At 43.7% G+C, this 24886-nt stretch overlaps 1 protein-coding gene across 16 annotated transcripts in view; it reads left to right on the forward strand.

Annotated features, from left to right (window-relative positions):
• Positions 1-24886, forward strand: part of LRRFIP1 (LRR binding FLII interacting protein 1) — a 146369-nt gene that overhangs the window by 101745 nt on the left and 19738 nt on the right. For 7 of the 16 annotated variants that reach the window (XM_056534853.1, XM_056534854.1, XM_056534839.1 and 4 more), the window contains 10 exons: positions 7086-7169; positions 8814-8858; positions 9005-9064; positions 12806-12883; positions 14426-14461; positions 15215-15340; positions 17764-17934; positions 19056-19148; positions 19376-19468; positions 23360-23452. In XM_056534853.1, the coding sequence (XP_056390828.1) occupies positions 7086-7169; positions 8814-8858; positions 9005-9064; positions 12806-12883; positions 14426-14461; positions 15215-15340; positions 17764-17934; positions 19056-19148; positions 19376-19468; positions 23360-23452 (879 nt within the window). The remainder of the gene's footprint in view (positions 1-7085; positions 7170-8813; positions 8859-9004; positions 9065-12805; positions 12884-14425; positions 14462-15214; positions 15341-17763; positions 17935-19055; positions 19149-19375; positions 19469-23359; positions 23453-24886) is intronic. The other 9 variants (XM_056534844.1, XM_056534847.1, XM_056534846.1 and 6 more) reach the window with 3 other exon arrangements.

Here is a 24886-nt window from a genome sequence, read left to right on the forward strand (position 1 = left end):
GCAACGGACAACCCCTTTAACAATGTGAATACAACTTGAGAAAAAACAGACATGGTCACACATTTACAACATGCACCCTGATATAATGCTTCTCAGCAACATTTATTAACCTCTTAAGGACTCAGGGCGTACCTGTATGTACACCCTGAGTCTGTTTCCTTTCTATAACGCAGGGCCTTGGTGTGGCCCCGCATCATAGCAGGTCGGGCCCGGCCTCTATCAATGGCCGGGACCCGTGGCTAATAGCGGGCGGCACTGATCGCGGTGCCGTGTGCTATTAACCCTTTAGACGCGGCTTTCAAAGTTGATCACCCACATCTAAAGTGAAAATAAACTACTCCTAGCTAGCTCAGTGGGCTGTTCGGGACCGGCGCAGCAAAATCGCGGCGTCCTGAACAGCTGGAGCACGCAAGGAGGGCCCGTACCTTTCTCCTGGTGTCTGATCGTCAAATGACTGCTCCGAGCCTGAGATCCAGGCATGAGCAGTCAAGCAGCAGAAGCATTGATCAATGTTATCCTATTGGATAACAATGATCAATGTAAAAGATCAGTGTGTGCAGTGTTATAGCCCCCTATGGGGCCCCTATGCAATATGGACATTGCAAAAAAAAAGTGGAAAAAAAAAAGTTAATAAAGATCATTTAACCCCTTCCCTAATAAGTTTTAATCACAAAAGAAAAAAGAAAAAACAGACATTGCTGCACATCCATAACTTGCACCTTGATCTAATGCTTCTCAGCAACATTTATTAACCTCCTGAGCGGTAATCCCGAGCGTGACTCGGGGTTAATTTTCCCTGCCAGGATCGGTAACCCCGAGTCACGCTCGGGGTAGAATGGCAGAGTTCCCGGCCGGGCTGCACGATATATATCGCAAAAGCAATGCGATATAGCGATGCGGCCCCCCAGGAAAACATGTGATTATCTGCTCTGGTCGGCTCCCGTTGCGGGGGCCGGCCAGAGCAGGTAAAGAAAAATACTAAAATTCAGTGTTTCCCTACCAGGGGGCCTCCAGCTGTTGCAAAACTACAACTCTCAGTATGCCCGAACAGCCAAAGGCGGTCCGGGCATGCTGGGAGTAGTAGTTTCACAACAGCTGGAGGCACCCTGTTAGAAAAACACTGAGCTAAGTGTAAAAGGAAGAAGTAGTAAAATAAAAAAAAAAACTTTTGCTCACCTAGTCCCGGTCCCTGAAGATGTCGTTCCCCTCCATGCGGTCTGGTCCCTGCTCTCTTCACTATTCATCTTACAGGACCTTTCACTTTTCAGCCAATCACAGGCCGCAGTGGTGTAAAGCCTGTGATTGGCTGAAGGGGAAAGGACTTGTTCTGCAGCAAATACACTAGGTTTTAAATCTGCCCGGCAAACCCAGTGTATACTGCTGCAGGACAAGGTGAGAAGGGGGGATGAATGTGACAGAGGGGGGAATGTGACGGAGGGGGGAATGTGACGGAGGGGGGAATGTGACGGAGGGGGGAATGTGACGGAGGGGGGAATGTGACGGAGGGGGGGGAATGTGACGGGGGGGGGGGAATGTGACGGGGGGGGGAATGTGACGGGGGGGGGGAATGTGACAAGGGGGGGGGGAATGTGACGGGGGAGATGTGAAATGGGCGAGGGGAGATGTGAAATTCAATGCAAAAAATTGAACCGCTTTTGGTACAAATTTCCAGACAGAATCATACCGCCAGGGAGGTTAAATTAACAGGTCGTTAGTGTACTTTATGATCATGAAGTGCAAGCCCATTAGCCACGTCACGGCCACCTGTAGGTAGTGGGTCCCTAGCACTGGTGTTGGGGCGGTGGTGGTCACCATTTTATGCTTGAGATGCTAGGGACCCACTATTTACAGGTGGCCGTGACGTGGCTAGCGGGCTTGCAATTCATGATCATAGAGAACACTAACGACCTGTTAGTTTAATAATTGTTGCTGAGAAGCATTAGATCAAGGTGCATGTTGTGGATGTGCGACAATGTCTGTTTTTTTCTCAAGTTGAACTCAAAACCTTAACAATATTTGCAGTGTTGCAATGTTTGCCTGTTTGCAGAGACAAAACACAGGAAGTATGGGCAGTCAAGCAGGGCTCTGTGTTTTGCTCCCGGCTCACACAGCAGGCTGATTGACAAGTCAAGAGCCTACACAGAGTTCTACTTGTCCTGCCCTACCTTCTTTTATTTTGTCTCTGCACAGGGTCCCACAGGCTCAGGGACCAAGTTGAATTGTGTCAACCAGATCGTTGTACAAAGGCCTTAAAGGGGAAGTCCGGTGGAAACAAGTAGAAAACAATTGTTTTCAAATCAGCTGGTGCCTGAAAGTTAAACAGATTTGTTAAATTACTTCTATTACAAAAAACCTTAATCCTTCCAGTACTTATCACCTGCTGTATAAAACAGAGAAATTTGTGAATTTATTTTTTGTCTGACAACAGTGTTCTCTGCTGACAGCCCTGTCCATGTCAGGAACTGTCCAGATTAGAATCATATCCCCATAGAAAACCTCTCCTGCTCTGGACAGTTCCTGAAACGGACAGAGGTGTCAGCAGAGAGCACTGTTGTCAGTCAGAAAAGAACTTCACAAATTTCTCTGTAGTATACAGCAGCTGATAAGTACTGGAAGAGTTAAGATTTTTAAATAGAAGTGATTTACAGATCTGTTTAACTTTCTTGCACCAGATGATTAGAATTTTCTTTTCTACTGGAGTTCACCTTTAAAGGGTATCTGCAGCCTAAATACACTTATCCCCTATCCACAGGATAGGGCACAGGATAGGGGATAAGTGTTTGATTGCGGGGGTCCGACCACTGGGATCCTCCGCAATCTCCGGAACAGAGCCCCCGCATTGCTGTGCTGCGGCTAATGCGCATAGCATCGACCTCACTTAGGTCCACGGTATGCCCCCTCCACACCTCCTCCTCATACAGCTCTATGGGAGAGGCAGGGAGGCACGAACGATGCATTCCTACCTCTTCCATAGAACTACATGGAGTGGAGGAAGAGGGGAGGCCGCAGTATCATGCTGCGGCCGGCACGCCTCCTGCACGGGAGAGCCGCGGCAGGGTCGGGGGCTACGTGCAGGAGATCATGGGACATCCCATCGGTCGGACCCCCGCTATCAAACACTTATTCCCTATCCTTTGGATAGGGGATAAGTATATTTAGGCTGCAGATATGTCCTTTAAGCACCAAGATCCTCTCCCACAAACACAGGTTTACTTAAAAAGTACCGGTCACCAAATAAACTTTTCTAAACTAACTCAGGATATGTTCCCTAACTACTTCTAACACTTCTCCCTACCTTAAAAAAAAAATTTAAATTCAGAGCTTTAAAAAGCTCTGAATCTTACCTTTTTATTCTTGCTAACATTGTGCAATCTCCCAGCAGTAGAAAGTGGGCGATTCCCAGCAGGCATGACATCACTGAAGCCTGCTGTGGGACCACTTCCGCCCTCACATCGTTGCAGTGCTGTGACGAATAGAAGACCTCAGGCTCTGTGCATGTTTCATTGAGGCCCTGTAGGTCTTTTAAGCATAGTAAGGCTATATTCACATGGTGGAATGTCTGTATGGAAAATTTCTGTGCAGACATTCCATAGACAGCAGAGCTGTCTCTTAAATGCGGAATCTCCAAAAACATTTAACAGGTTGTATTTTTGCGGACAGAATGCCATAGAAATCAATGGGACTCTGCTGCTGCAGAACATACGTGCAGAATATTCATGTGGAATTCCGCACGGACATTCTGCTGTGTGAACATACCCTAATAAAGATAGTCAGTATGCTTATGGCAGCCTATACACAAATCCGCCTCTCTTGCTCTGTAGTAGAACTAACCATATTTTTATTTACATATGTTCATTTGATGTTGCTTGTGCTGCATTTGGTACATACTGTGAGAGTGTCTCCAAGCATGCAGTTTTATTGTAAAGTCTCAGGTGGAGATTTTGCAAAACCTGTCCAGAGAAAAAGTTGCAGAGTTACCCATAGCAACCAATCAGATTGCTTCTTTAATTTTTCAGAGGCCTCTTTAAAAATAGAAGAAGCGATCTGATTGGTTGCTATGAGCAATTTTTCCTCTGATAAGGTTTTGAAAAATTTCCCCCATAGAGTATTTGTTGATCAACTTGCACAATGAGCAAATATGGCAAAGCTTTTCTGTCTCTAATCCCTTTATAAACATGATGGGGGAGATTTATCAAAGGATTTAGTCTGGTTTTTCCTGTCTAAATTTGTCGCACAGAAAGTCGCAGTCTAAATATGTGTGACTTTTCTGCGACTTGTGCTCTAGAGGATTTTTAGAACATGATGCATTCTAGTCTATTTTAGATGGAAATGCATTGGAAAATGCATTGGTGCTGAATTTATCAAAAGCGACTTTTCAGCGACAAGTCTCATCGGCTGAAAGTACGCCGAAATGTCAGACCATGTTGGAGCAGGTTTAAATACAGTCTAGAGCATAGATCACGAAGTCCGTGCACAGAATTTATCAAGAGCCGTGTGCCTTTTGATAAATTAGGCGCACAATAGACCAGCTTAACCCTCTGTAGTTTGGTCTATATTGATGCGGGAATAGACAGCTTTGATAAATATCCCCCGATGTATCTAAGAGAATGCTAATTTATCAGAAATGGGGTGTTTCAAAGGTGTAGACTCGGTTAGGGACCCCAACATAGGTGCATTACTGCTGCATATTTGCTTCTCTAATATGGCCACATGTCTCAACGTGACCGTGGGTTTGATGATCCATTCCAAATGGAAAGCTGTCAGGTGGAGACTTGTGGCTGTTATATACCCATGTGTGGGGAACTTTAGTCTGTGTTCACGTGTTGCTGTCAGACTACAGTCTGTGTGTTTGTTTGTTTTTTGTTTTGTTTTTTTAAATAACCACTTGCCATTAACTGTATTGTGTGAATAAAACCTTGTGTGGTTCACCATAATAAGGAACAATGGGTCCTACTATGCTGATCACTAAGGCCTACCGTATATACTTGAGTATAAGCAGAGGCCCGTAATTTCACCCCAAAAACCCAGGAAAAGTTATTGACTCGACTATAAGCCTAGGGTGGGAAATACATCATCCCCCCCTCCCCCCCCCCCCCGTCATCATCCAGACCCCCGTCATTAACACCCTCATCATCCCCCCCTTCATCATCACCGCCTGTCATCCCCCCCCTCATCATCCCCTGCCTCATCATCACCGCCTGTCATCACCCAGACCACTGTCATCATTCCCCCTTTCATCATCACCGCCTGTTATCATCCCCCTCCTGTCAACATCCAGACCACGGTCATCATTCCACCCCTTCATCATCACCGCCTGTCAATCCCTTCATCAGTGGTCTTCAACCTGCGGACCTCCAGATGTTGCAAAACTACAACTCCCAGCATGCCCTGACAGCCATCGGCTGTCCGGGCATGCTGGGAGTTGTAGTTTTGAAACACCTGGAGGTCCGCAGGTTGAAGACCACTGCGGCCTTCGGCATCATCCAGACACCCCCCCCCTTTAGTTTTCTACACCCCTCCCCTCGGTGGGAAGGAAGGGTGAGCTGGTCCGGGCCATCTATGCTGCAGGGACCGTCTGGTGGGGAGGGTTAGTCGTTCTGGGCTGTCCATCTTCACCGGGAGGCCCTCTTCTCTGCTCCAGGCGCGACCCCGGACTAGTGACGTTGCCTTGACGACGACGACGCACGGGGACGTTCATGTGCATGTCACTAGTCAGGGGCCGGGCCCAGAGCTGAGAAGAGGGCCTCCCGGTGAAGATGGACAGCCCGGAACGACTAACCCTCCCCACCGGACGGTCCCTAGATGGCCCGGACCAGCTCAGGCTGGGTCCACACTACGTTTTGTCCCATACGGGAGCGCATACGGCAGGAGGGAGCTAAAACCTCGCGCTCCCGTATGTGACCGTATGCGCTCCCGTATGCCATTCACTTCAATGAGCCGACCGGAGTGAAACGTTCGGTCCGGTCGGCTCATTTTTGCGCCGTATGCGCTTTTACAACCGGACCTAAAACTGTGGTCAACCACGGTTTTAGGTCCGGTTGTAAAAGCGCATACGGCGCCAAAATGAGTCGACCGGACCGAACGTTTCACTCCGGTCGGCTCATTGAAGTGAATGGCATACGGGAGCGCATACGGTCACATACGGGAGCGCGAGGTTTTAGCTCCCCCCTGCCGTATGCGCTCCCGTATGGGACAAAACGTAGTGTGGACCCAGCCTCACCCTTCCTTCCCACCGAGGAGAGGTGAGTAGAAAACTAAAGCTGGGGTCTGGATGATGACGAAGGCCGCAGTGGTCTTCAACCTGCGGACCTCCAGATGTTTCAAAACGACAACTCCCAGCATGCCCGGACAGCCATCGGATGTCCGGGCATGCTGGGAGTTGTCGTTTTGAAACATCTGGAGGTCCGCAGGTTGAAGACCACTGGAAGGGATTGGCAGGCGGAGAGTTCGCTCGAGTATAAATCGTGCTGAAAAACTCGGCTTATACTCGAGTATATACGGGAGTTACCATTCGCATTGTGTGAATCTGTTGGGTTTCTGTTGACCATTGCATTTTTTTAGTGGTTATAATAAGTCTACATCAGTTTTCTTGATGTTAAAGATGCGAGAACCCAGACAGTCCCTGCTAAAGTCAGTGGTTTAAATCTGTGGCGAGGTTGAAAATCTGTTCATATACAGCATCATGGTTTCCATTACATTTTACTTATACCCACAAGATGCTGAATTAGCCTTAAATGCAAGTAGTTTAGTCAATTTTATAAATAAAAAATATCTGGCATACAAATGAAAGCTTCCTCCCTGAGGCTCTGTATTTCAGCAGATTCAACACAAACTGGATGTTAAAGGTACTGGATACAACAACAAAAACAATACAAACATTAGTGACACAAACTGAACAATATGATTTCACCATCTTGTCATTTCCTTACAGACAATAGTTACTGAATGGTAACTTGCCTACAGACATTATTCTATGATGCATTGCATGTCAGTGTGATGTAGAGTTGAAAGGTTAACGCTGTATTTGCGCTATTGTCTGTAGACCGCTTCCATCTTTCATGCTTCTTCCTGTCTCCCCTCTATAGAGCACTTATTACTCTGACCTCAGCATGGCCAGTGCTCCACTCTCAGCCAAGTCTCAGCAGCAGTCTGTACTTAATGGAAGCCGGGTCTGTTACTTTCCGCTCAATTCTCATTTCTGGTTGGCTTTTCTATAGTGCACTGTTTTACTTATGGTATTACCTGTGTATAGGTACAATTGTGTGGTAGTGGTGTGACATGGTGTATGATCTTATATATGTAAAATGTTTATAGTTCATGGATTGAGTAATACTTTGTAAGCCAGGGTAGTGGGTTCTAAAGACTATGGACACATTTGCAATTCGTTTTTGGTCTCCAAGATTATAGGCTACAGACAAGCCACCTGTAGTCTGACCCTGCACTCATGTACTTTCATCTTTCCTTATAACATTCAGTAGGTTAAGAGAAAACAGTAGTGAGGTCAAATGGAGTATACAGTCCATACAATCACCATCAGGTAAGGAAAAAGTGAGCACTAACCTCAGACAGCCTTGGATGCAAACAAACTTCTTTTATTGAAGAAGAGACGACATAGCAGGGAGGTGGAGGTGGTGCGGGAACGCACCACCTCCACCTCCCTGCTATGTCGTCTCTTCTTCAATAAAAGAAGTTTGTTTGCATCCAAGGCTGTCTGAGGTTAGTGCTCACTTTTTCCTTACCTGATGGTGATTGTATGGACTGTATATATATCCATGAGCACCCCAGACCTAGATGCATCCCTGGATCTAGTGGCTTGGACTTTGCTGAGCAAGGAGTGTGAATATATCCAGACGTGCCCAGTTACTATTTTCTTTATATAAAATGGAGTATGATTGAAGGATCAGACTACACAGGGCTTGTTTGTAGTCTGTTACCATGGAGACACCCAGGTTTTACACAGAAGATGTAGGAACAAAGTGGGGGTAGAGTTTTATAATAAGGCTACTTTCATAAGTTTGTTTTTGATTTTAGATACTCTAGACTACAATTAATAATAGTATCATGTAAACAGAGAATTGGAAGGTAAATCCTTTATGGAGTTAAACATCTTCATGTTGCTTAGATTAGATAATTATTGTGGCAAGTCAGATTGTTTTGGCTTAGAATGAATGGAATGGGTTTAGTGTTGGGCATATTGCACACATTCTTATGTCTGTTTTCTATCTAACACCCGGACTCTTGCGGTTCTTCTGAACTGAACATAGAGCACCACAGATACCACAGATACCACTAGAGCCACAGGAAATCCAGGTGTTGCATTTAGAATATACACAGTTATATACAACACAGTAATTCCATAAGATTGAAGCTCTAGACTAGATTTATACACGCGCAGATTCCCCACATCTAAGGCTTATTGTACCTGTATAAAGCCATATGTCACACCCCGAGCCCCTCGAGTTATAGTGAACCATACTGACAGCACCTTAGGGACCGATGGGACTGTGTGTACTGTTCAGTAGAATTTCAGGGTGTCCAGGTATGTTTAACTGAGCATCCAGGATGGATTATCTAGTCTGTAGTTCATGGGCCAGATAAGTACAGCTTTCTCTGGGCACGTTCCTTTGTTAGCAGCCCAGGTTGTACTGTAACAGCGAAGAGGTTGCTGCATTGGGCGTACTTACTTATTTAACCTCTAATATCATTGTATGTGATGTCTGCATTTATATTATAGCTCATCCTGTCAATCTTAACATAAAGACAAAAGTATTTGCTTCTTTTTTGGCTCTCACTTTCATCCTTTCTTTTTCCAGCCATCACTATTGAACTGCAACTCTCTACCTTCCAGATCACAGCGGGTGGGTCACTTCTCTTAAATTCTTTCCCTTCCTTTGCTTGGTTTTATGTTACAATATCCCACATAACTCTTTTTTTTGTTTCCTTCTCTTATCTTTTTATCATTGCACCCTAGCTGACTGTCTGCTTTCTGTCTTCTTGCTGGTAGGGGTCTCTGTATGATGAGGGTGTCACCAGCAGTAGTCGTCGATCTTCAAGTTCACGACCTGTGAGATTATTTTCTTTGCTTGAGTACCTCCTTATAATGATCAGTATATAACCTATAGTACACCTATTTTTTATGTATTTTTCATGTGTTGCTTTGTAAAGCATGTTGGATTTTGACATTATGAAATACCGTAAGTTTTAAATCTTCTCCTTTTCAACCATTAACCAATTACTAGCTCATACAGTACTACAGGATCGGTGTCATCCAAATATTTAATGCTGGTCATGCACATTAGACAAATGTCTACTAAGCCTTTCGATTTTCGTGGGACCAGCTGACCATCTAATGTGTTTGTTGCTTCCTGGTGCTCTCTCGGTAGTAGGTGTTGGGAGAGAGAAGGATCAGGCATGTTTAATGTCAACCACCCCATCCTTTTGTTGACAGGGGAGATAAACTGCAGGTAGAGGTGTCTGGTGGCTGCTTTCTACACCCTCCCCATGGAGAACAACATGTACGCTCACGCACAAGTAGCATACATGCATATGTATGGAGAATCAGGAGAGGGTTGCCTGCTTACAAACTCTTATGTGTATCGCTATCTTAACCCCTTAAGGACGCAGGACGTAAATGTACGTCCTGGTGCGGTGGTACTTAACGCACCAGGACGTACATTTACGTCCTAAGCATAACCGCGGGCATCGGAGAAATGCCCGTGTCATGCGCGGCTGATCCCGGCTGCTGATCGCAGCCAGGGACCCGCCGGCAATGGCCGACGCCCGCGATCTCGCGGGCGTCCGCCATTAACCCCTCAGGTGCCGGGATCAATACAGATCCCGGCATCTGCGGCAGTTCGCGATTTAAATGAACGATCGGATCGCCCGCAGCGCTGCTGCGGGGATCCGATCATTCATAACGCCGCATGGAGGTCCCCTCACCTTCCTCCGTGCGGCTCCCGGCGTCTCCTGCTCTGGTCTGTGATCGAGCAGACCAGAGCAGAAGATCACCGAAAACACTGATCTGTTCTATGTCCTATACATAGAACAGATCAGTATTAGCAATCATGGTATTGCTATGAATAGTCCCTATGGGGACTATTCAAGTGTAAAAAAAAATGTAAAAGTAAAAAAAAAAGTGAAAAATCCCCTCCCCCAATAAAAAAGTAAAACGTCAGTTTTTTCCTATTTTACCCCCAAAAAGCGTAAATTTTTTTTATATAGACATATTTGGTATCGCCGCGTGCGTAAAGTTCCGAACTATTAAAATAAAATGTTAATGATACGGTTAACGGCGTGAACGAAAAAAAATAAAAAAGTCCAAAATTCCTACTTTTTAAATACATTTTATTAAAAAAAAAAAATTATAAAAAATGTATTAAAAGTTTTTTATATGCAAATGTGGTATCAAAAAAAAGTACAGATCATGGCGCAAAAAATGAGCCCCCATACCGCCGCTTATACGGAAAAATAAAAAAGTTATAGGTCATCAAAATAAAGGGATTATAAACGTACTAATTTGGTTAAAAAGTTTGTGATTTTTTTTTAAGCGCAACAATAATATAAAAGTATATAATAATGGGTATCATTTTAATCGTATTGACCCTCAGAATAAAGAACACACGTCATTTTTACCATAAATTGTACAGCGTGAAAACGAAACCTTCCAAAATTAGCAAAATTGCGTTTTTCGTTTTAATTTCCCCACAAAAATAGTGTTTTTTAGTTGCGCCATACATTTTATGATATAATGAGTGATGTCATTACAAAGGACAACTGGTCGCGCAAAAAACAAGCCCTCATACTAGTCTGTGGATGAAAATATAAAAGAGTTATCATTTTTAGAAGGCGAAGAGGAAAAAATGAAAACGTAAAAATTAAATTGTCTGAGTCCTTAAGGCCAAAATGGGCTGAGTCCTTAAGGGGTTAAAGGGGTACTCTGGTGGAAAACCATTGTAAATTTGTAGATTACTTCTATCCATTGTAAATTTGTAGATTACTTCTATTAAAACATCTTAATCCTTCCAGTACTTATTAGCTTCTGTATGCTCCAGAGGAAGTTCTTTTCTTTTTGAAGTTCTAGTTCTCTTCAGTCTGACCACAGTGCTCTCTGCTGACACCTCTGTCCATGTCAGGAATTGTCCAGAGCAGGATAGGTTTGCTATGGTGGATTTGCTTCTACTCTGGACAGTTCCTGACATGAACAGAGGTGTCAGCAGAGAGCACTGTGGTCAGACTGCAAAGAACTATACAACTTACTATGGAGCACACATCAGCCAATAAGTACTGGAAGGATTAAGATTTTTAAATAGAAGTCATTTACAAATCTGTTTAATGTTCTGGCACCAGTAGATTTTAAAACATTTGTTTTCCACCGGTGCACCCCTTTAAGGGGGATTTCAACTTATAAAATGTATCTTCTATCCACAGGGTAGTTAAGTGTCTGATTGTAGGGGGGTCAAGCATGGTTTCCTGTTCTCAAGACCGTAGGGATCATTGTGGTTGGACTCGATCAGACCCTTATCGGATACTTGTTTTTAGCACAGAACTTCCATATAATGTATAATATCACAATTTATTATTTTTCTTGTGCAATTTCTTGAATTGGAGAGAAAAAACTCACCAGAAAAACTGTGCAAATGAAAAGAATACTTGTGCAAATTTTCATGCAAATTATAAATCACCCCCTTTTTGTTTTAATTTAATTTAATTTATTTTAATTCTGGGGTTTCTGCCGGAAGTCTTTTTTTTAAAAGTGTGTTTTCAGTAATTTATAATATTTTATAATCCTTCACCAATAGGACTCCATTGATGCTGGATTTTTGTACTGTGTAAGGTTTAGTTTGCTCTGAGCATTAGCGTTCATGTACAATTGAAGATTAACATAATCCTGCAGCTAAGAGAAACACTAAACCCATAGTCTTAAATTTTACTAAGAGGAAGTTCAAAAAAATGTCCCCCCTCATGACCGCTATCTCACTGCAGAAGCATTTTTTCTATATAGGAGAATCAGATTAGCAGCTCTCCTTCAGCTATGTGCACACCCAGTTTTTGGTCTGTTTTGGGACTTAAAGTGGCCCATAGGTGTTTGTTTTATGCTTCACAAAAGTCCATTTATTTTGTTTTAATTTGTTATTAAATTCATTTGTAAAACATCTGTTAATGCCCATTCAGTTCAATGTTATGTCCTTATTTATTGTAGGTGTAAAATTAAGGGACTTCTTTTTAGATGTCTGTCTGAGTTTCTTCGGATGTATTTTGGGGTGTAAACTTTAGCTTTGCAAATAACCTCATAGCTTTTTCTATAGCCCCCAAACATGTGAAAGATGACATTTTAAATATCTAATAAAATAAAACTGTAAAAAAAAAAAAAAAAAAAAAAAAAAAACAACTGCAAATGTGAATAGAGAGCTATCTAGGTACAGTAATTACTGTATGAAGTATTGTAATATGCACATAGGGGGAGATTTATCAAAACCTGTGCAGAGGAAGAGTGGTGCAGGTGCCCATAGCAACCAATCAGATTGCTTCTTTCATTTTCCACAGGCCTCTTTAGAGGCCTGTGGAAAATGAAAGAAGCAATCTGGTTGCTATGGGCAACTGCACCACTCTTCCTCTGCACAGGTTTTGATAAATCTCCCCCATAATGTTTTACTATATAACTGGGGCGCGCAGCCTTGCTCCGTTCCACAAATGTTCGCTCCTCTATAGACCTCTATGTTCAGTTTCTTTCTATCTTATCATTCTCCCTTCTTTTTCTCTGTCATTATTCCGTTCCTTACGCTTCTTTGCTGCGTAACTATGGAAGCCCTCTGAGTACAGTTGTTACCTGGGCTCTGGATCGCGCGCCTCCTCCCGTGCCAGCTCTGCCCGTGCCAGCCCAGTGGTGAGGACTGCTCTTACTGTCTTTTCTGTTTTGTAGAACATTATGTCCACATGTTGTTTATCTTGCCTTCTTCTCCTGTTGCCTTAATTTGATATATGATATTGCTGTTCCATCAAAGTCCTAGAGGTGTTTCTCAGAACTGATTGACTTGCTCAGTGGCTGTATTTTATGCTAAGTATGAGGAGACTGCGTAAGGGTTTATTGTTGTTAATGGTGCAGCTTATTCACCAGTTTAAGCATCTCTACAAAGTTATATGAAAAAGAACTGTAGTGCAGCCCTGAGCATGATAACCCCTTTTACTAAATCACATTTATGAATTGGGATTGTCACAACTTGATCGAAGTGGCCATTACCCCCTCTTCCAGCCGCATGTAAGTGTACAATAGGAGATGGAGCCTCCCGTTCGGTCTCCTAGATCATTGTAGCCATCATGAGATCCAGCCCTGTAAAAATGTAATGCAGATCTTTTTCACACACTGGAAAAAAATATCCCTGTGCGCATTGACATTCGGTGCAGGTTTTAAATTTGCAGCATGTCCTTTCTATCTGCAGATTTTCACTGTGAATGTCTCCTTTTGCAATCCTTAAAGGGGTACTCTGCCCCTAGACATCCTATCCCCTATCCAAAGGATAGGGGATAAGATGTCTGATTGCGGAGGTCCTGTCGCTGGGACCCTTGCGATCTCTGTTCAGCACCCGGTGTTCATTTCGAACGCTGGATGGGTGGGTAGTGACATCACGGCCACGCCCCCTACTATAGACTTGCATTGAGGGGGCGTGGCCGTGACGTCACAACGCCCGCTCCAAGCGTTCAGAACAAAATGTTCTGAATGCTGGGGCAGCAGAGTACCCCTTTAAGGGGAAATCTGTGGCATATCTGCAACAAAGTTTTACATGCTGATTTTTCTGCAGAATCCTTAATTTCTATGTATTTCTTTTTTTTTCTATCCAATGTGTATGAATTGTTACTTTGTGTTATTAGAGAAGAGAATAATTAGTGTTCTGCATTCTGTGTTTTGAATACTTAAGGTAAAATAATAAAAGCATAAATGACACTAGCATAAAAGTCCTGGTATGCTAAAGTCAGTTCTTGTTTAGTTATTTGGTTCTGGTTATCACTGATTTCTGTGTAGTGTACATAACATTACCCATTTCCTCTTTGATCAGTCTTCAGAACCCACAAGCCCACCTTTATTTGGTTGTGGGTCCGCCAGTGGCTGCATCCATTCACAGAGTCATCTTGAAGATGTTTCTGTTCCAGCAATAAGCAGATCGAGTGTGTGTGGTCATGGACTGCATTGTGTGGTGGTTGCTTATTGATCTATACAACATTTTAAGCCTTTGTGTGGGGATACAAGCAGCTATCAGAAGTGTCTTGATGAAAAATAACAAATTAAGACGTTCCATCTTATTAATTAACATATTTTATTGTCTCAAGCAACCATAACAGGGACAATAGGTGTTTCCTTTGTCTGGACTAATGTTCCCAAGACTAAAGTCTTTCTGTCCAGAGTTTAACTTGTTTGTTTTATAATTTACAGATTGAAGAAAGATCGGATAAAGACTTTACAGAGAAGGTGAGTTTTATTTTTTGCCAACACAGAGCCAGCGTTCTATCACAGAGCTAAGATGGACCTATTTTAGTTGTCTTCTTTATTCATTTTCTGATGACTATAACCTCTCACTAGTTTTATGCTGCTCAAAGCATTGGCAGCATAAAACTGGAGACAGGTTCCCTTTAATGCTCTTTTACTTGAGTCTAGGAAAGCCAGTTTTTGATAAATGGCCAGTGGATAAGGGCCAGCATTCGGCTCATAAACAAGATAATGCCCATTCATAGGCTGCTTGCATTTTCTGTGCAGCCAATGGAGTTCATTGTTGTTGGCCAAAAATGGGGATGTGTAAGCAACAATGATGAAGTTAAGGGCCACATGGTTAATCAAGCCATGTGCAGACCCGAGATGGGCACTTGTTATCTGGAGTCTTCTACATGGACCAACAGAGAAGATAACTAGCATCCATCTCTCGTGATCATCACTCGTTTACAGAGCCTTCTCTGGATCATTCATGTGGTCAGATGCACATCCCCTGTTCACAAATGGGTTGGGTGGCTAGCCATTTCAAGATTCGGAAGAACCAAGGAAATGTCTTTCAGCACCACATACTCCAGCGTACAAGGCAGTGCTACACCCACTGTTTTACTATTTTATAAAGAGGACCAGTGTTCAGTTTGTAGAAGTCATTTGTAGCCTTGCAGTTTCCTTAGACATATTAGGGTATATTATCATGTTCTGTAACAGTTTTTAACATTATCTTTCTGTCTTTTGCAGAGTGGCCGACCTGTTTCTAGCTTGTCTGCAGCAACTCTCGCTTCACTGGGTGGGACATCCTCGCGTAGGGGAAGTGGAGACACTTCCATATCTGTTGATACAGAGGCATCAATTAGGGAAATAAAGGTGAGCGTGCAAACAACTTCAAAGAAACACTACAGGTTTTTTTGGGCCCATGTCATGCACACTCACCAACATAAGTCATACAGTGCCATTTTCTGGCGCCACTGCCATTTTTATGGGATCAGGATATATATATTTATACACCTCCCCTGAGGCTGTAGTCATACCTTGCATTTTTGCCGTGGCATTACCAAAATTGTTTCAAAAACTGAACTATTTTATAGCAGTTGCACAAATCACTGTAAAAATTTCAATTTAATATAAATTTATAAAATGGCTATAAAAACGAAAACAAATATTGCAACAGTGTTGCAACGTGTAAACACAGTCTGAGGACTTCAGATCTTCATAAAACCCCTCTTTGTGACTATATGTTAAATTACCAGAGTGCTTTTTTAATCTGATGGATATATGTACTTTAGAAGTGTCGTATACCCCTGAGAATTGATACTTGACCGTATATGAAACAACATTCGCCTTCTTTGTAAATGAAAACGGAAGAAACTTTTATTTCATCGCCCATTTGTCCTACAACCTGTTTGTGCTTGTTTTTTTACCCTCCTGTCTGTCTTTTGTTCATTTTAGATTTCTTTTTAGATTCTCAAGTTATCCAAAACTTGTTTTCTCTGAAAGTCTCACACCTGCTGCCTTTTGTTTAGGATTTATGCCACGTATTTTGCTACTTTTCCTTATTGTGCTCTGCAAGCTTCTTGACTTTGATGAATGGTTACCTTAGAAGTGATGGCAGTAATAGCAGCTGAACCCTTACAGCATTGGTAGTTTAACAATGATGCAGACATTGCAACTAGGTGGTGTGTATTTAACAGTACTGAGTATTAAAGGAGACTGCGCCTGGAGCTCATGACGTCATAGCCCTGCCCCCTCATGGTGTCACACCCCGCCCCCTCAATGCAAGTCTATGGGAGGGGGCGTGACGGCCGTCACGCCCCCTCCCATAGACTTGCATTGAGGGGACGGGGTGTGACGTCATCAGGGGGCAGGGCTATGCGTCACGAGCTGCCGGAGTACCCCTTTAAAGGGGTACTCCGGTGCTTAGACATCTTATCCCCTATCCAAAGAATAGGGGATAAGATGCCTGATCACGGGAGTCCTGCCGCTGGGGACCCCCGTGATCTTGCATGCGGCACCCCGTTTGTAATCGGTCCCCGGAGCGTGTTCGCTCTGGGAATGATAACCGGCGACTACAGGGCGGGCGGCGTGTGACGTCACGCCCCCGCTCCTGTGTGATGTCACACACCGCCCCTCAATGCAAGCCTACGGGAGGGGGTGTGACAGCTGCCACGCCCCCTCCCGTAGGCTTGCATTGAGGGGCGGAGCGTGACATCACACGGGGGCGGAGGCGTGACGTCACACGCCGCCCGCCCTGTAGTCGCCGGTAATCAGTCCCGGAGCGAACACGTTCCGGGGACTGATTACAAACGGGTGCCGCGTGCAAGATCACGGGGGTCCCCAGCGGCGGGACTCCCGCGATCAAGCATTTTATCCCCTATCCTTTGGATAGGGGATAAGATGTCTAAGCACCGGAGAACCCCTTTAAATATACAGACCAAAATTACAAAGGGGCTGTTAAAGAATAAAATAGGGTGTCTGCAGAGAAGGCATGTATAAATGCTTTGGGCGCTGGCTCCTAAACACGAATGTTAGTATATTTATAAGTCTCAAGTATATTCCCTTTTTAATAGGAATGATTGCTATTAGTTCACAACCATATGCATTGTCATTAGGACTCTGTTTTCAATAGATTGTGTATTGGTGACTGAGTTTGGGGTTTGTCTATAGTATTTGTAATGTATCTTGGGGAGAAATCACATACCTTTCTTTCTGAAGTCTTTCGTAACCACAACAGAATTAAAGGTTAGGAATATTTGAAACATTCAGATTTCATCCTGATGTCATTGAGGATTAGGGAGTGTCTGGGCAGAGTAATGTCTTCTGTACTAGCTGAGTTCTATCCCATCTGTGCACAGCTGTTATACCCCCAATATGCTAATCTTTCGTCCACTGGTTGCAGATACATATGACGTTCTGCCTAATCCTTTGTAGGAATGCCTCTTGTTATAAGACGTGTGCCACCATCTATTTTGTTTCATACTTTCTTTGGTTTGCTGCTTTATTCCTATGCATTCTTTGTCCCTCTGTCAGGAGATCAGTGAGTTAAAGGAACAGATTGAGGATGTAGAAGGCAAATACATGCAAGGGCTGAAGGAAATGAAGGTACTAGTCTGTGTGACACTAACCTTTGACAGGGCATGTCAGACATATGGCGTGCAGTCACACGGAACTATTAAACCTTTACTTGATTTTGCTGGACTACTAATTTGTTTTCACTAATAGCCAACATTATATATACTTTTTTTTTTATATACTCGCTGTTATTATTTGAAATTTGTTTTATTGATGTCCAGGACTCCTTAGCAGAAGTGGAGGAGAAGTATAAACGGTCTATGGTAACAAATGCTCAGTTGGACAATGAGAAGACATCCTTGCAATATCAAGTGGACACTCTGCGGGAGGTTCTGCTGGAGCTGGAAGAAGAACTGGCAGAATCCAGGCGGCATTATGAAGATAAACAGAAAGTGAGTAGCGGTATCTACTTGAGACAGACAATCCTTTTTAATGTGAGTTGTAACAGCAAGGAGCTGATCTAGCTACCCAGACCCACAGCAAACAGCTGCCAGACATTAGAATAGTATAGTCAACACAAATATAAATGCCAGTCTCTGCTGTATACAGTGGTCCCTCAACATACGATGATAATCCATTCCAAAAGGACCATCGTTTGTTGAAACCATCGTATGTTGAGGGATCCGTGCAATGTAAAGTATAGGACAGTGGTCTACAACCTGCGGACCTCCAGATGTTGCAAAACTACAACACCCAGCATGCCCGGACAGCCAACGGCTGTCCGGGCATGCTGGGAGTTGTAGTTTTGCATCATCTGGAGGTCCGCAGGTTGAAGACCACAGGTAGAGGAAGTTGTACTCACCTGTCCCCGCTGCTACGGATCGTCACTGCTGCCCGGGATGTCGCCTTCCATCGCTGTCGCCGCGTCCCCGACACTCCGGCAAGCCCTCTGCTTCCCCGGCATCCTCGCTCTCCGTCGCCGCCATCACGTCACTACGCACGCCGCTCCTATTAGATGACTGGACGGCGCACCCAGCGACGTGATGGCGACGATGGAGAGTGTCGACCATGCAGGGGATCCCGAAGAGGACGCGCCGGAGCCAGAGGACAGGTAAGTAATCGTCAGCGGACCACAGGGGGCACCGTAAATGGCTGTTTATGCGATGGCCCCGACATACAAAAGCATCGTATGTTGATGCTGCCTTCAACATGCGATGGTCTCTGAGAGGCCATCGCATGTTGAAATGATCGTATGTCGGGGGTCACCGTATATAGTTTGACAGATTTGAGCCATTACATATTAAACACATTACCACATTTTATTTCTGAATAGCAGTATATTATGTGATTACATCATGCATTACCGTGTATATGCCTATAAAACATAGGTATTTAAAGATTTTTCTTGGAATTACCAAATGCAATTAGTAAGCTTTATATCTCTTTATATCTCTCTTATTTCTCTGTTGGTTGTCATTTTTGAATTGTATTTACTCTGCTGAGGTTACCTGTTATGATACAGATAATAAGACTGGCACATCAAACCTTTTTAATGCAAATTTTTTTTTTGTAGGAGTGTGAGCGGCAGAAGCACGAGCAGGGTGTCCTCCGTTTTCAGCTAGCTGAGATGAAGGAGGCTTTGGAGCAAAGGGAGGCCCTGCTAACGGTGAGGAAAGAAGAACCGATTGGTGAAAATACATCACATCTTATTCTTTTGTTTCAATTTTGTCTTTTGAAACAATATAAAAATTACAGAGTGACCTTGCCTTTAGTGATGTCCCAGTGCAGATAAATGGCATTAGAATTGAGTGTCTTAGCCAGTCTTTCCTTCTTGATTTCTCTTGAATTTCCTGTCTTTTGTCTTTCTCTTTGCTGCCCTTTGCCGACCATTAGGAAATCCGCCAGCTGCAACAGAAACAAGAAATCAATGACCGTGAGATCTGCGACCTCAAGGAAACAATAGAGTGGAAGGATAAAAAAATAGGGGTATGAATCCTTGTGATTTCTGTAATAAGTTTATAACTACAAGAATAGGGAATTTACTTATAGGTTAATTAATTCACAAAAGTAAAAATAGACTAGACTATGTATGGCCCTCTAAATGAAACATGTGGCATAATTAGCACCATGCATAGAAACCAACCTAGAGTTTTTGGTGCTTTTTTTTTTTTTTTTTTTTTTTTTTCTTCTAACGTGCATATAATGGGATCTTTTTGCCCCTAATGATATTAGGCCTGTGTAAATGCAATATAAGTGTGTTGGATATAGTGGGTTGTGATAACTGTAGTGAAGTGTGTACTGTATTAGTTTCTTTAATATCTACCAGAGTTTAATGGACATGAATCTAATTTACATAGCTCATAAAATGAAGCATATTAAGTCGCATACACCAGTTAGCCATAACAATAAAACTACCTACCTTCTAATGTTTAGGTCCCCCTTATAACAGCAAAAAAGCTCTAATCTCTTAAGACATGGACTGTACAAAACCTCTGAAGGTGTCTTGTGGTATTGACATCAGATCCTTTTTAAGGATATGTGCACACACACGCACAAGCATTTTTTACCCATGTGCAGTCCCGCACCGGGTGGCAAGCCCTACAAGAAAGCCTGCTTTGACGTTCCCTTTGATTTTAATGGATCCTTGGACCTTCAGAGTGATACTTCTTTTCCTGTGGTTCACCATCTTCCATTCAAGTCAGTATTTTAAAGTGAAACCACTAGGTGTAAACATGCCCCTATTAATCCTGTGAGGTTGTGAGGTGCAGTCCCTGCGGGTCAGACTTTGGTTTTCCAGCACATCTCTCAGATACTCAATTGGACTCAGATTTAGGAAATGTGAAAGTCAAGTCAACACGACTCTCTCATTCCCATTCTAGGCACTTCCAGCAATGGGCATCAGTGCTACTTAGATGCTTATGACCCTGTTGATTGGTTCACCTGTTGATCCCCCTGGTAGGTACTATCCACTGCATACCAGGAGCATCCTACAATACCTGTCATTTTTAAGATGTTCTGGCCTTACTTAACCTCTTGGGGATGCAGGGCGTATGCATATGCCCTGCATCCCCGATCCTTAAGGACTCGGCATACCTGTACACCCTAGTCCCATTTACCGAGTTTAAACCGTTCTTACCAGCAGAGAACGGGTTGAACCCGGTGGTTCTCAGTTGCTACGGGCAGCCAGGACCCACGGCTAATGCCAGGCATTCGCCCCATTAGATGCCGCAATCAAAGTTAATTGCGCCGTCTAAAACGAAAGTAAAAGAATCCCGGCAGCTCAGCGGAGCTGATAGGGACATCTTGATTTTGTCGCGATAGTCCCAATCAGCTTACAGGATGACGGGAGGGTCCTCACCTGCCTCTTCGTTGTCTAAACGGCGATCTACTGTTCCATGCCTGCGTAGCGCGTAGCGCGAAACTGGTCGACTCACCTGGCGTTCTTGTTGCGTGGACCAGCGATCCCGAATAAAACTTCTTGCTGTTCCGTGGGTGCCGTCTGCGACTTCTTCTTTCAAGTTACACATTGCTTATGCTTATGGCGGACTGAGCACCGGATTAGTGGCATTTGGACCTGACGGTGCAGTGATCCAGAATACTCCAGCAGTACCGTGAGTGCGGCAGTGCCGACGTTTTCCTTCTCCATGTGCTTGATAGCAGAGTTCATTAACCCCTTCCCTATTAAAAGTTTGAATCACCCCCCTTTTCCCATTTTTTAAATAAAATAATGTAATAAAGAATAAAAATATACATATGTGGTACCACCGCGTGCGTAAATGTCCGAACTATTAAAATATTAGGTTAGCTAAACCACACGGTCGATGGTGTACATGTAAAAAAAAATACCAAAATTGTGCATTTTTGGTCACTTCCTATACCTTAAAAATATTAATAAGAAGCGATCAAAAAGGTCCATCAAAACAAAAATGGTACCTATAAAAACTACAGATGACAGCGCAAAATATAAGCCCTCATACTGCCCCATACACTGAAAAATAAAAAAGTTATAGGGGGTCATAATATGCCAATTTTAAACATACAAATTTTGGTGCATGTAGTTTATAATTTTTTTAAGCATTAAAATAAAATAAAACCAACCTTTATAACCTTGGTATCCTTGTAACCGTATGGACCTCCAGAATAAAGATTAGGTGTCATTTTCACCAAATATTGCACTTTGTAGAAACGAGAGCCCCCAAAAGTTACAAAATGTTTTTTTTTTTTTTTTTTTCCACCCCACAAATATATATATTTTTTTTGTTTCGCCACAGGTTATATTATAAAATAATTGATCTCATTACAAAGTACAATGGGTGACGCAAAAAACAAGCCCTTATATGGGTTGAAAGCGTTATGAATTTTTAGAAAGGAAGGAGGAAAAAGCGAAAATGCAAAAATGAAAATTTGCGTCCTTAAGGTGAATATAGGCTGAGTCCCTAAGGGGTTAAAGTCTTAGGAATCCTTATGTTTGCACATTTTCCTTCTTCCAATGTATCGACACCTCGACAGGTCTCATTGTCACCAGGTAATAAAGATTTTTCTTTTCATCTGGTTTTAATGTTATGGCTGATCGTGTGTATGTATTGAGATTTCTTTCAAGGTTGTTAAAACTAGATATGAAGCAGGAATCACAGGACTAGACATTTTCTATGACTTCTATCAATAATTCCACAGAGGAACCCTACAGTCAGCCTATCCCCCCTACAAGTGACTGAAAATAAGAAAATGCATTCAACTGCGCAGTCAATGGTCCTCATTTACTAAGAGTGTTGTGCAGGTTTCTTTGTGGGTTTTAATTCCCTACAATTTATTTTCCACGGTATTTACTAAGCTTTCCCTACATTTTGCTTTTTTTACACATACTCTGACCTGTCTGGTTTTCCTCAGCTGAAATCCGCCACATTTTCTGTGGAAACTTTAGTAAATATGTAGGGATTTTGTGAAAATGTCGGGGGCACGCCCCTTTTCTGTGACCATGCCCACTTTTCCCGCTGGCCAAGCCCCTTTTTGGGGTTTCTTATCAAAATGGAGAGTTAGTTGGGGTTTTTTCAATTCAGGCGCAGACAGAATTTCAGGCGCATATTCTGGCGCAGACAGAATTTCAGGCGCAATGCGCCCGAAACTGGTGCACAACCCGACAAAACATGTCTGGTTTGCAATAGTAAATGAGGGCCAATGGGGGAGATTTATCAAAGGATTTAGACTGGTTTTTCCTGTCTAAATTTGTCGCACAGAAAGTCGCAGTCTAAATATGTGCGACTTTTCTGCGACTTTTGCTGTAGAGGATTTTTAGAACATGATGCATGCAAGTCTATTTTAGATGAAAATGCATTGGAAAATGCACTGGTGCTGAATTTATCAAGTGCGACTTTTGTGCGACAAGTCGCATCTGCCCAAAATACGCTGAAATGTCAGACCATGTTGGAGCAGGTCTAAATGCAGTTTAAGCTGTAGACCCTGAAGTCTGAGCACAGAATTTATCAAGGGCTGTGAGACCTTTGATAAATTAGGAGCACAATAGACAGGAGACTACCACATACGCTGGTCTATAAGCATACCAAGAATAGACTAGATTAGTAAATGTCCCCCAGTGTCTTTATTGTAGCTTTTTGTTTTGAGTCAGTTAACAAGCAAGCAACACTATTTAACCCACATTTTTGCTAACTATAGAAACAAATTTAGATTCACTCCTAGGACCTCAATGATCCTAAATGCATTAAAAATGTCCATTTCTTCTACTATTGTCAGAGATGTAATACCTTATCTTTTAAACCTGGCACTCTCATTTACATGACAATGCCCATACACAATTTCCCTTTGTGCTTCCATCTTCTTCAATATCCTCTTTCCTTTTCTTTCCTAACTCTGGAAGTACAGGCTCTAGAGAGACAAAAAGAGTTTTTTGATCCAGTTCGGAGTGAGCGTGATGCCCTCAGGGAAGAGGTGACCCACTTAAGAGAGGCATTAAAGGTACAATGGATATAGTTCTAACCATTTTTTTATTCATGTATGTGTATAGGTTTGTCTGGTAAGTCCACATCATATAAATGACACCATTTGTCTATTAAGGCTGCAGGAGAGACCCCTAAGGGTGCCTGCCCTGGTGGTTTTTCTGTGCTGTACCTGTATTTGCTGCAAAAACACAGCATTTTGTGCTAAACCACAGCAGTTTTTAACTTTTGGTTTTCCAGCACACAACAATACTACGGCATAACCGCTATGTGTACATTTAAAGTAATCTATTGCTTGTTCTATTAACACAGGCATCTGGCTTCTGTTCTTCCTCTTTAGTCTTTTGCAGTAGTTCCGTATATACTAGAGTATAAGCAGAGTTTTTTAGCACGATTTTTCGTGCTGAAAACACCCCCCCTCGGCTTATAGTCTTTTGTAGTTGTAGTTTTGAAACATCTGGAGGTCCGCAGGTTGAAGACCACTGCGGCCTTCGACATCATCCAGCCCCCCCCCCCCCCCCCTCTCACCCCATACAGTTCTGTACTCCCCTCCGCTCGGCGGGACGTTAGGGTGCGCTGGTCCGGTGCTGCAGGACTGTCCGGTGGGGAGGTCGTCCGGTGGGATAGTGGTTCCGGGCTGCCATCTTCACCGGGGGGGGCCTCTTCTCCGCGCTTCGGGCCCGGAATAGAGGCGTTGCCTTGACGACGACGCAGAGGGACGTTCATTACCAACGTCCCTCTGCGTCGTCTTCAAGGCAACGCCTCTATTCCGGGCCCGAAGCGCGGAGAAGAGGCCCTCCGGTGAAGATGGACAGCCCGGAACCACCTCCCCACCGGACAGTCCTGCAGCACCGGACCAGCGCACCCTAACGTCCCGCCGAGCGGAGGTGAGTACAAAACTAAAGGGGGTGAGAGGGGGGGGCTGGATGATGTCGATGGCCGCAGTGGTCTTCAACCTGCGGATCTCCAGAGGTTTCAAAACTACAACTCCCAGCAAGCCTGGACAGCCGATGGCTGCCCAGGCTTGCTTGGAGTTGTAGTTTTGAAACATCTGGAGGTCCGCAGGTTGAAGACCACTGTATCAGACATTGACAAGTGGTGATGATGAAGGTGGGGGGGGGGTCCTGATGACGGGGTGATGATGACAACAGGGGGATGATGAAGGGGGGGGGATTATGACAAGGGGATGATGAAGGGGGGAATGATGATGACAACAGGGGGATGATGAAGGGGGGTGGGGGATGATGAAGGGGGGGTGTGGGATGACAAGGGGATGATGAAGGGGGGAGGGGATTACGACAAGGGGATGATGAAGGGGGGGATGATGACAGGGGGATGATGAAGGGGGGTGTGGGATGATGAAGGGGGGGGATGATGACAAGGGGATGATGAAGGGGGGTGGGGATGATGACAAGGGGATGATGAAGGGGGTGTGTGGGATGATGAAGGGGGG

Source organism: Hyla sarda, chromosome 8 (assembly GCF_029499605.1).
Source record: "Hyla sarda isolate aHylSar1 chromosome 8, aHylSar1.hap1, whole genome shotgun sequence".
Lineage (NCBI taxonomy): Eukaryota > Metazoa > Chordata > Amphibia > Anura > Hylidae > Hyla > Hyla sarda.